Source organism: Sinohyriopsis cumingii, chromosome 1 (assembly GCF_028554795.1).
Source record: "Sinohyriopsis cumingii isolate HCF-2022 chromosome 1, ASM2855479v2, whole genome shotgun sequence".
Classification (NCBI taxonomy): domain Eukaryota; kingdom Metazoa; phylum Mollusca; class Bivalvia; order Unionida; family Unionidae; genus Sinohyriopsis; species Sinohyriopsis cumingii.
Genome location: NC_142961.1, coordinates 132,743,395 through 132,756,534, shown reverse-complemented (window position 1 = coordinate 132,756,534; position 13,140 = coordinate 132,743,395). Strand labels below are relative to the sequence as shown.

The 13,140-nt window shown below is 41.5% G+C and overlaps 1 protein-coding gene across 1 annotated transcript in view; it reads right to left on the bottom strand.

The window, feature by feature from the left end:
* Positions 1-2,037, bottom strand: part of LOC149807883 (uncharacterized) — a 37,489-nt gene extending 35,452 nt beyond the window's left edge. Inside the window, exon 1 of the mRNA XM_089971580.1 lies at positions 1,575-2,037. Within this exon, the coding sequence (XP_089827706.1) occupies positions 1,575-1,640 (66 nt within the window). The 5' untranslated portion in view covers positions 1,641-2,037. The remainder of the gene's footprint in view (positions 1-1,574) is intronic.
* Between the last annotated feature and the right edge of the window lie 11,103 nt (positions 2,038-13,140).

Below are 13,140 nucleotides of genomic sequence, written 5' to 3'. Positions count from 1 at the left end.
GTCATATTACCTTAATATAATTACTGAGGGTAAATGTTGCTTTTGTCAGTTTGCCACGTGAATTTAGTTAGAAAATATCAGTCTGGGACCTTTATGCCGGGAGAAATGATAACGAGAAAATATCCGTTTGGTCTGACTCATACCCTGTAGCAATTATGAAGGGAAAAGCTAAGTTTACATTGTTTATTGCGGAGTAATTCCGGAGGAAAAATAGGAGTTGACATTCTTATGACGGAGTAATTACGAAGGAAAATATCAGTTTGTATTCTTATCACTGAGTAATTACGAGGGAAAATATCAGTTTGCATTCTTATGACGGAGTAATTACGAGGGAAAATATCAGTTTGCATTCTTATGACGGAGTAATTACGAGGGAAAATATCAGTTTGCATTCTTATGACGGAGTAATTACGAGGGAAAATATCAGTTTGCATTCTTATGACAGAGTAATTACGAGGGAAAATATCAGTTTACATTCTTATGAAGGAGTAATTACGAGGGAAAATATCAATTTGTATTGCAGAGGAAACTTTTTTTTTATATTTTAGCCTGATTACCTAAACAGAATACACAAATTTAAAAAAATGTCTCTTCGCCCATCATATGACGGACTAAATATAAAAATATGGAGTAATCACGGACAGAAATTTCGCTTTGATCCTGGTCAATATCGAAATAACAGATAAAAACCAGAAGAAGCAACCAAAGTGTTAGATGATGATTTTTAATGACCAATCCCCAAAACAAGAAATGAAGAAAAATAACCTGAAATTTATTTGGGGAAATGGTACACCCCAATATAAGCTATGAACATACTAAAATTTAAAAGTTCTCATAATCCCAAGAATTCAAACAGGGGCATCTACAACATTTTTTTTTTGGGGGGGGGGGCAGGGGGGCAAACATGCAGTGGTCATCTAATACGCTTTACGGATATAGACCAAAACATATTTAGAGGTGAAATCCGGGGGGTGGGGCGGTGCACCCATGCCTTCAAAATAGCTTTCGAACCAAACTGTTATCTGGAATATGAGCATTTATCGACGAACATGTTTGTTAAATGTCATCTAAATAAATTATACATGTCATAAAATATGGAATAAGGTACTAAACAACTTAAAAAAAGACCTATAAGAAACAGAACAGAATCATAGTTGGATGCATGTATAGATATAAGAAAAGCCTTACACTAACGTTGTAACGGGGAAGTTTCTTTTTCGAAGTCCAAGAAAGAAAAAGAGGTAGAGAGAGAGGAAGAGAGAGAGAGAGAGAGAGAGAGAGAGAGAGAGAGAGAGAAAGAGAGGAAGAGAGAGAGAGAGAGAAAGAGAGGAAGAGAGAGAGAGAAAGAGAGAGAGAGAGAAAGAGAGAGAGAGAGAGAGAAAGAGAGAGAGTGATGGTGATGGAAAGGCAATAAATTTTAACGTGTTCAGTCTTATACTTTATGATTTCCTGATTTATTTAGATAATATATCTAAATCAAGAAACGACTGCTTGTTTTAAAAAGAAAACTGACCTTGCAATGGTGTGAAATAAAATGAACAGGGTATATAAAATATATATAGATTTGTTCTTACCTTCACTGGTGCAGACAAACTTTTAATTTTCGCTCGAACCGCATCGTTTTTCAGAAGTTCCTCCATTTTGATTATGTAGTAATTTCCTATATATTTGTCGATTCACGTATGGAATCAAAGTAAAAGACTGGATTGTTTCTTTAGTTATGCCTACAACAAATTATCAAATACAAGTACGTCTGTCTCTGTTACTGCTCGAAATGAATTTTCTGTAAGAATCCAAGTTCATTCCAGACATAAAATTTGACTTCAAAAGAATCCATACTTTGGGACTTGCGAAATGGGGTTCTAAAAGTCAACAACTGTTTCTGCTATGTTTGCCTTAGCTCAGGCAAGCGGAAATTTTATTGGGAGACTGAAGCAACTGGGTTGACAGGTCCCAGAGAAACATATCGATCGAAACAGGTACTGCCTGAAAAGGTTTAAACTAAATATGATCGATAGCTTAAAAGTCTGCTCAAGTCATAGCTGTGTATTCCAATGAGCATGCGCATGAGTCTGGGACATTGATGAAAAAATGTTGACAATAGATAGCAGGTAACCTGGTTCTGAGGCCGAGAAATATACTGCTTACTGATGGTCATGCTTAAATATTTATACATGATGAATACAGCACGAGATCTACAGTAATTAGCAAATAAATTGATCTTTGCGGGAATTCCTGTTTAAACATGTCCACGGTGAACCTTGCATGAGTCATTATTCATAACGGTCACAATCTCAAACATACATTTCATCCAATGTACAAAATAATCCCCAGTCGGTCTGAGCCATTTGTTTTCACATCGGACAAAGGGCACAAACAAGTTACTAGACCTTCCATCCCCTCCCAAGGATAAATTATTTAATGTATTGCAACTGCTTTCAAATGATCGTTACTTTGAATTCCAAAAACAAAACTTTATTTGTATTGTTTAAGGTACAGATAAATATGAACATGCAACTTATATGCCTTAAACAGAAACCATCTTTCATGCTATTATTCTACAGCATTTGATGGAACATCCACAAACCAATAAACCGATAATGATTTCACGGGTTATGCATAATGTGGCAAATCATTTTGCAACATTAGGGCACGGAAAACCCATGACAAAAAAAAAATGAGCCTATAAAAGTATCATAGCGTAGAAACAACATTCAGTCATATCGAGTTCTGTGGTCAATTTCGCATCCCGCATTCATCGATAGAGTCTTCCAGAGAGTCTGATTTTTTTTTCTTACAGTTAACCGGTTTTCTTTTCGTATGTACTGAAGTAAACGGCTTTCCAACGCCAAAGATGTTCGTGGCCGTTTAATTTCGAGGATTTATCCCTATTTGATTTCTCAGAACTGTGGATTGTAGCCGTCAGATTTGTACGGATAGAAAATACAAACAGCACGCGATCAGAAAAGGTAAAAAGTATAATGAAAAAGTACTGGTCAGAGAGGAAAACGTTTCGTTGTATTTTTAGCAGTTTAATTTTAATTCACTTGAATCAGAACGTTTTGACAACTGTTTGAATTAGCCGCCCGTGTATTATTGCGTGGCCTGGGCCTGACGTCCCGCTTGCCAAAGGAAAGTGAAGCGTCTCTCATAGCCTCTCCTTCTCAGGTGTAGTGATCGCCGCAGGACCACTGTCTCGCTCTGCGGGGCAGGAGGTTACTTGCATATGGCCTCTCCTACACTATTGTGTCCACAGCAGCACCTTCACGCGGTGCCCCGTTTTAACAGAGCCTGCTGTGTGGCGCGACCGAGTACCCGGCGGTATAACTGGGTGGGCAGACTGGGCTCATTAGCCTTGGCAGGCAACCAGTCTAAGAGAATGGAAACTCTGACCCCAAACCCGGGCAGATGAAGCTCGTTAGCCTTGTCAGGCAGTTCATCTAGGAGAAGGAAACTCTGATTCAAAACCAACCAAGTCCCATCCATTGGATTATGGCTCCACTGCCTTGTGGATATCTTCGGGAGAAGGAAAGGCTACGGGAGTAAACCCAGACAGAAAATCAGGAGTGGAGCCCCTAAGGCGGCTGGGGGTCGACTACGGCCTCCTTCCGGCAGCTCCTGCATCCAAACTGGTGCCAAATGTCATGCTCAGCATTCCTTTGGACCCCACCAGCAAGGACGAGAGGGGGATCCTGACGTCTGGGCAGCCCAGGATCTCCATACTCCACGCCCAGGCTTGCGCCCTGGAGAGGACACTCCAGTCTCGCTACTGAGTGAGGAAACAACACGGAAGCTGACAGTTTACGGGTTATAAGTCCCACCCGATTGGCGTAGGGAAGGGGCGCCACGGGTCAGCTTTGACGGTGGGAGGGATCATCGTGTCCCACTGGCCAACTATCGCCCGCCTCAAGCCGGGCAGCCCCCGGTCAATAAGGTGTTGACCCGCCATCGTCTGCCTGCTCCAGTGGGTGTCTGGAGCTCAGTGTGTTGTTCAGCATGACAAGCAGACGGTAATTCCACACCAGACAAAAGAAACAAGAAACCAATAAAGAAGACTCCAGCTCTTCGATTTGCAAGCTGGAATGTGCGCACCATGTGTACAGGCTTCTCCGACGACCTCAGAGAAGTGGACGACACCAGAAAGACGGCCATCATCGATAGAGAACTCACCAGACTAAATATCAGCATAGCTGCCCTGCAGGAAACCAGGCTCGCCTCTAGTGGCTCCCTCAGAGAGGAAAACTACACCTTCTTCTGGAAGGGTCGAGAACCTGAGGAGCCCCGTCAGCATGGAGTGGGCTTTGCCATCAAAAACAATCTCCTGGCCTCGGTTGAACCTCCCACAGGGGGCACTGAGCGTCTCTTGTCCATCCGCCTCACCACTGCTTCAGGTCCTGTCAACATCATCAGTGTCTACGCCCCAACCCTCACGTCATCAGATGACGTGAAGGATCAGTTCTATGGGCAGCTGGACGAACAGATCAAAGGATGCCCCAAAAATGAACCACTATTCCTCCTCGGCGACTTTAATGCCAGAGTAGGTGCGGACCACGAGTCATGGCCTACCTGCCTCGGATATCATGGCACTGGAAAGACCAACGAAAACGGCCAGAGACTGCCGTAGCTATGCACCTACCATGGCCTGTGCATCACAAACACCTTCTTCAAGTGTAAGCCACAACACAAAGTGTCATGGAAACACCCCAGATCTCATCACTGGCACCAACTCAACTTGGTCATCACCAGGCGCTCTGCCCTTAACAGCGTCCTCTCCACCAGAACCTACCACAGTGCAGACTGTGACTCCGACCATGCCCTTGTGAGCAGCAGAGTGCGACTACAGCCACACACGCTACACCGCTCAAAACCAAAAGGACGTCCTCGCATAAACACTGCGCAGATGTCAGGCCCTGCCAAGGTGGAGGAGTATGTGTCTGCCCTGAACAAGGCTCTCCAGGACCTGCCTGAGTACGACGCTACAGCCAAGTGGAACGCCATGTAGGGTGCCATCTACAGTACAGCTATGTCAACGTTTGGCAAGAAGGAACGACCCAGCCAGGACTGGTTCAATGCAAACCTATCAAGGATGGAATCACAAATCGAGGAGAAACGAAAAGCGTTCATAGCTTACAAAAAATGCCCTAATGAACGGACGCTTGCTGCTCTCAGAAGTGCCCCAAGTAACACCCAACGCATTGCTAGACAGTGTGCGAACGAGTACTGGCAACAACTGTGTGAAGGGATCCAGCGCAGTGCCGAGTCCGGACACATCCAAGGTATGTACAGTGGCATCAAGAAGGCTCTAGGCCCTACATTGAAAGGGGTCGCTCCCCTGAAATCCCTGACGGGAGAGAAGATCACAGACCGTGGGCAACAGATGGCCAGATGGGTGTAGCACTACTCAGAACTATACTCCCGAGAAACGTCAGTCACTGATGCAGTCCTCAGCAGCATAAAGAATCTGCCCACCATGGAAGAGCTCGACAAAGTGCCAACCTTAGAGGAGCTCAGAAAAGCAATCGACTGCCTTCCAAACGACAAAGCACCAGGTAGTGACAGCATCCCGCCCGAAGCTATCAAATGTGGAAAACCAGCATTGATTAAACCACTGCACGAGCTACTTTGCCGCTGCTGGGAGGAAGGAGTAGTCCCCCAAGACATGCGTGATGCCACAATTGTGACCCTTTACAAAAACAAGGGCGACCGCAGTGACTGTAATAATTACAGAGGGATCTCGCTCTTGAGTATTGTTGGTAAAGTGTACGCCCGCATCATACTCAACAGGCTGCAGTTGCTGGCAGACGGTGTGTACCTGGAATCACAGTGCGGCTTCAGAGCAGGCAGGTCGACGACAGACATGATCTTCTCCTTACGACAACTCCAAGAGAAGAGCAGAGAGCAAGGTCAACCACTCTACATGATGTTCATCGACCTCACCAAGGCCTTTGACTTGGTCAGCAGGAAGGGCCTTTTTGAACTTCTGAGTAAGATCGGTTGCCCCCCAAAACTCCTCAGCATGATAATCTCTTTCCATGCAGATATGAAGGGAACAGTCCTGTATGATGGATCCTCCTCAACCTCCTTCCCAATTAACAGTGGTGTGAAGCAGGGCTGCGTGCTGGCACCAACACGTTTTGGGATCTTCTTCTCCTTGCTCCTGTCCTACGCCTTCGACACGTCCACGGATGGCATATATCTACACACCAGGTCCGACGGGAGGCTGTTCAACCTGGCACGACTGCGCTCAAAGACCAAAGTGAGAGCTGTGCTCATCAGGGAGATATTTTTGCAGATGACGCAGCTCTTGTGGCCCACACCGAGGAAGCCCTCCAGAGACTGGGAGACCGTTTTGCTGTTGCCTGCACGCAGTTTGGTCTCACCATCAGCTTGGAAAAAACAAATGTCAGCGTGCAAGATACCACCATTGCCCCTTCAATCAAAATCAACCGTGTCACCCTGGAAGCAGTCAACAACTTTACCTACCTAGGGTCAACCATCAGCAACACTCTCTCGATTGATATGGAGCTGGACAGAAGGCTTGGAAAGGCAAATACCATCATGGCTCTATTAACGAAGAGGGTGTGGGAAAACAACGCGCTGACAGAGCACACCAAGGTCCGAGTCTACCAGGCCTGTGTTCTGAGCACCCTTCTATATGGAAGTGAGACCTGGAGTACCTACATGAGGCAAGAACGCCAGCTCAACTCCTTCCATATACGGTGCCTAAAACGCATCCTGAAAATCAGCTGGCAAGACCGTGTTCCACACAGTGAGATCTGCAGCGTGCAAGTACCCCCAGCATGTACTCCCTGCTAATTAAACGCCGCCTTCGATGGCTGGGTCACGTCCGACGCATGGAGGATGGAAGGCTGCCAAAGGACATCTTATATGGACAGCTTGCCACTGGCATGAGAAGAGGGGGACGCCCCTCACTCCGTTTCAAAGATGTGTGCAAGAGGGACATGAAGGCATGCAACATTTCACCCGATGGCTGGGAAGAGCTGGCCGAGGACCGAGGCACCTGGAGACTGATGGTAAACAATGGCATATCAGTCGCTGATGCGAGGAGAGGCCAGTTGGCGGCAGAGAAACGTAAGAGAAAGAAGAACGCATCAGCAACCACAGTAACGCAGACTTCCCAGTACGTCTGCACCAACTGCAGTAGGGACTGTCACTCACGTATAGGCCTGCACAGCCACAGCAGACGATGCCAAGAGTGTCATACAACACCCCAAGGGCGCTATTCGCATGGTCTTTCGAGACCGAGTCCCCAGTGATGATGATTATTGTTAAACGTACATAATCAAGCACGCGCATTATTCCAGTATTTGAGGACAGATAAAGTCACAAACTCACACGTTATACTAGCATGGACATCATTCATATGACAACAGTAATGAAATTATATCTACATTTAAACAAGTTTTGATATTTTATAGTAAGAACAAAATCGGAACACATTAACATGTAAACATAGCTCTTCGACAATGACGCAGACGTTCAGCCATTATCTTAATTCAATGTTAGCTTCATAAACAGCAGGAACGAGGATCTACAACTCATTCAAAATACACATAGTGAGTTGGCAGGGAAAAGATTAAACTTCCGACAAGGGTCGATAAAAGCGAATACAAAATTTTGTAATTCGCTTGGTTGCTAATGCAAACTACATGGTCGCTAGATTAAAAGACGCAGCGTCTAATTACAGGTATACACGGATATGACGGCACACTATTGAAGAATATGGGAGAGTCCAAGATTTTTTCATCTACAGGGGACGAAGGTTGCGAACAAGATATATATAGGAAATGTCACGAGCAGTTGTTTTATGGGGCTTTTGCACTCTGTATTAGATAAACTAATTCGTTCAAATGCATCGCTGTAACATAGGAAAATATCACATGAGGATGAAAAGTTTAGAAGAAATAAGCTTTCATTATGAATTGGTGTTGCAATAGGAAAAGTCCAACATTGGAATCAGAATGTTGCTGTCAGATACTCGGTAAAAAATTCAGTGTGAATTTAAAATGCAGGTTAAAAACATATCGAGACCACTGAAGTAATGGAAATACACCAAGCCCTAATTTTGTACAAAACGACATCAATACACAACGAGAACAATTGTGAATGGGTTAAAAATAAAAGTACACTCGAAAATTATACGACTAAACGAGACTGTAAACAAACATGACAACGTTGAACTAAGATTGATACTCATTTGATAAATGATAATGAGAGAATAAATTTTAGTATATAATAAATTCAAAATAACAGTTACAATATTGCGTTATCAATCCAGAATTAGACTACGTAATCTGCATAGGTGGATAAGCCTATCAGTGCAAAATGTCCTGTTTGCTAGACACTAACTTCAACCGCTGCACGTGTTAGGATGTAATTGTGTTGCACTTTAATATGTATCCTAAATTATTTTGAAAGAATGCATACGTGATAATGGAAATGAGACTGTGTACACAACGACCGCAGTCGAAGTTCATGTGATGAAATGACACCAGTCACGTCTTGTACATCAGTGCTCTAAACTGGAAAACACCATCATACATATACAGGAACGCAAGAATGATCAATCAATCTGACAGGCGGGTTCACGAACAACTTAGACCTGTTGCTAGTACAAACGGTTATCGTTTACGTTAAACAGACTATACTGTTTCTCGGTCAGTCCATGTTTCGTTGATTTCGGTATATACATGTATGCAGAACCCATGTGTACAATCAGATTTGTGTTTAACCGCATCCGACTAAATCGTTTGATAGAAACCTCAATGTTTTCTCCCTATTGCGCAACGCGTAAACAGTTTTGGAAGGTTTATAGGACCCAAACCAGCAACCATTAACTGCTTTAACTGCCACACCACCGAAGATCTACACCACGTATTCAATATATGCCCAAAATATCAACCCGCTCGGAAAATATTTATCAAAAACCAAAAAGAGATTGGATCACCACACACATACCCAGAGTTACTTATGGACTCTAATAAAAATAAACAATCAGCATATAAAAATATAAATCAATTCATAGACTCAGCAGGACTTAGGAACAAAATATAATTACTATCCCCACAAAACCAAAAGACCCAGTAACTAGCTAAATAAATTTAGAAGCCACCACATAAAAACCCATAACATATCATTAAATTTTATAAAAGTATTAATAAATAATTCACTTACGAAGTACCTATAAAAAACTAAGGAAACCGCAAAATCGGATGTCCTAGATGTCCTTAACGAACCGAGTAATCAGCTAGGATTCTGGTCCTAGATGTCCTTAACGAACCGTGTAATCGGCTAGGACTCCTGTCTCTTGCTAAAAAAAGTATAAATAACATTCAATCTCTAAAAACATTAATTAATAAATAACTTAAAGAGGTAATATCTAAAAACGTATAAATAACATAACGTAGGAAACACCCTAAACACCTCGACTAGTAATACCATAATAACCTTGAAAATCTCTCTTCATACATGATTTCTACTAAGAACCTCTATAAACAGCATAGAACATACCCCCCCCCCCTTTTTAGAACATTTTGAAGAAGAAAAAAAAAATCGAAAAAAAAAATAAATCTCAAGAAACACCAGGCAAATGCAATAAGAAACCAGCGATGTAAAGCAAGCAGGACGGTTCCCGAGCCCTCCTTCCAACTAATGACAGCCAACCATTCAACTGTAGGGACCTTTATGGACCCACAGATTGAGGCCAAACTATCAGGGTTCCTTTAATCCATAAAAGCCTGGGGGAGGTGGCACCATCCCCTTCCCCAGAAACAACTAGCAGGCTGCGGTGCAGTCAGAAAAAAGTGGCACATGCACAATTGTGCGCACGCCACTATAATTAAACTCAACAACAAAAACACAAGCGAAAAAGAACAATAAGCGAGCCATACGATCACCACGTTGGTTGTTCTAACTCTGTCGATCCACCATTTATTGCCTCTCTTGTTAGAGATTTAACATTCAACTTAAGTTGTTTTTTAAATAAAAAATAAAATATAATTTATCTTGTTTTTAGTCAGGCTCGACCCAGTCGCAAGGCGAACAAGGCAACCGCCTTGGGCCCTGCGCTTTCAGGAAATGAACTCCGTAATGCAATTTTTTTGCTTGGGGGCCCCGCGCTCATCGCTTGCTGCCTTGGGCCCCGCACATCCTAGGGCAGGGTCCGTTTTTATTGATGACTCGTCGTCCGAATCAGCGGTGGTTTCATTAGTTGAGTCATAGAAAGTGCCCAGCTGTGAATCAAGTGCAACTTTAAAAAGACGGTTTAAAGCACGATAATTTGATTTATAAACAAGTGATAATAAAGATTATACAAATGTCTTCACTCACCTTAATTAGACATGTTACATGTTTGCACCTTATGTTTCTTCATGCAAACCTTTTAATTACAGTTAGCTCATCATGTACAAAATGATAAATATTGTTTTAGGACTTGTTAATGAGTAATGCAGTGTTAATACATACTCTTTTGTTATCATTGAATGTTATTTTGTGAGACAAATCGCGAACCAGTAAGTCAACTTATTTTATTTCAGTCTACAATTTAAAATAATTACAATTGTGCATGTTTAAATGAATGTAAATATTTAATTTCAAGTTCATTGTAAATAATTTTAAATTTGATTTTTGAATATAGCTTATTTAAAGTCAGCATTCTTGATATATGTCAGCATATTAATTATTAATGTCATTTAATTATTTTAGTTTACTAATTAAGTTTAAAGTTTTAAGTTTTAAGGTTACAAGAAAAAAGTAATGTTAAGTGGTAATTCAATATATGTTTCTTGTTGTATCATGTTTGGATAGTTGTAAATAATTGTTTACTCATTGTTACAAATGCATTCTTCTTCTTCTTATTCTTCCGTTTCCGTAGTACGTTCGCCGGTGCATTATGCATATTAAGAAAGAAGCTTCTTATCTATGCAGATTACTAAGCTAGAATGATCGGTCCCTCAGCCAATACGAGAACTCGCGAGACAAATCTAGCTAAGGCTGATCGTTCGAGGCTGATCGCCAGAAATGAGTTGCTATTATACCTCAAAGACGGGCAGAATTAAGAGTGACGCATGTTCCTTTCCACCAGCGTTACATGAGTTTTTCATAAAGTGACGAAGGGCCGTTCCACCAGTGTTACAAGAGGGTTTCATAAAGTGACGAAGAGCCGTTCTGGTCTGAAGTTCTTGAAGGCATTTTCTCGAAAGCACAGAGTTTTTCTCGGTGCAGCATTTTGTCTACATCCATTAAATAAATTCGTTAGACAGTATGAATGATGCGTCCGACTGTTGAGTCCCTTGGATAGCAAGATCTATTGAGAAGACACGTCTTTGTTAAGGAGACCTATCCATAAAGAATATTTTAAGACATGCAAAACGAAAATGTTGATAGTATCCATCTTTTCGTATGTAAAATATTCTAATGTGAACAGGCGACGTCTCCACCGTCATTTCCCCTCCAACTTTCATTATGAACCTGATGACCTGGTGAATGTTAAGTTCGACGCTTCCTTGCATAAATTCAACAAATGATGTCGCTGACCAGTTAATCTTCATTAAAATCATTTTCTACTGTTTTCTGAAAACAGCGTATATACATGTATAACTTCTTGGCGTTTCTAGGAGACTGTCGTACAAAGGACACCTTTCCTTAAAAATCACTTAGCATATTCTGGAAATATTTTTGACCTGTAGATTTTTAGGCGAAGTTCACTGGATTAGAGATATAACCCTATTGATTGGGGGAGGGTAGCGGGTCTAAAGGCGAAAGGTCATGGTCACAGCAGTCAAAATGGTGATTTTAGTTTCCACATGCTAAATTAATTTTCCCGCGCGCAGTTCTCATTAAACTTTATACATAAAGCATACTTGGAAAACACTCTTTATAATAGAACAAAAGATCAAAGGTCAAGTTTCCTGCAGCTGCTTGGCAGGAAGCTTCTTAGGAATAGTGTACCCTGGAAAAAGCAACATAAAATACTCCAAGGGTCAAAGTCACTGTCGGATGATAAAGTTTCCTGCATTCAGTTTTTATCAACTTCAGCTAGAACTACGCTTATGAACAGGCGGCTTCGTTATGAATTTTGATTTGAGAGTCGAGGGTCAAGGTTGCTGGAGTTGTACAGGTGATTTTGCTTTAGAAAATATATTTTAAGTTTCTTTTAACTTTTCATTAATCCTATTATGTAGTCTGCACTTACGGAAAGGCAGGACCTTTCTTAATTTGAGGAGCAAATATTCAAAAGTTTTAAAGTGACTGAAATTGTGATTTTAGTGTCTGAATTATTACTCGTATTGCCTTCAGCCATTTGTCATGAACTACATGCAAGGCGCTTGGTTAGAAGCAGGTCTCTGTTAATTAAGGTGAAGGGATCAAATAGTTAAAGATCGAAATCGCTGAAAATTTTTACATTGATATTGCATTTTAAATGAAACACTCCTTACAACATGTGATTTGTCTTAAGTGAAAAGTTTCCATTTTAGCAAACTACGTGTTCATTATGGTGGCCAATACATACAACTTTGTCGCTTCAAGGTAAAAGTTTACGAGTATCGTGCTAAGGTATTGGAAAACCTGCATATTATATCTAGACCAGTAAAGTATCAATCACAAACTGGAACGCTTGTTAGTTTAGCAGACTGGTTAGTAGACAGATACTTTGTGAATTGATATAATCGTCTACAGATTCTGGGGAAAATAAATGAGAGATTGTAGCACTGTATGATTTATAATTAAAAACTGTATAGAAATATGCTCACTATTCAAAGAAAATGATACTGTTTATATTATACGTTCTTGTATAATACTTATTTCTATTAGGAAATGTGTCATATCAAAGAAATCATCGTAGTCGCAAGCAACTTGCAATAATCCGCTACGCTCCGTGATAACCCGGTGGAAGTCTGTGCTCCGATTGTATCGTTTCTTCTTAGTATGAATAAATCTGCATTACCAATCACTGCAACCGAGAGTAATTTTTTCCTGATAATCTTTAGCGTCGTTTTAATGAGTCAATCAAAGTTTCTTTTGCAAGCAGTCACTTATCGATCGATGAAACAGGAACTTGCGTAGATGGTGTAGTAGATTATTACATTGTGTTGTTGATGACATATTTTTGTTTATTCA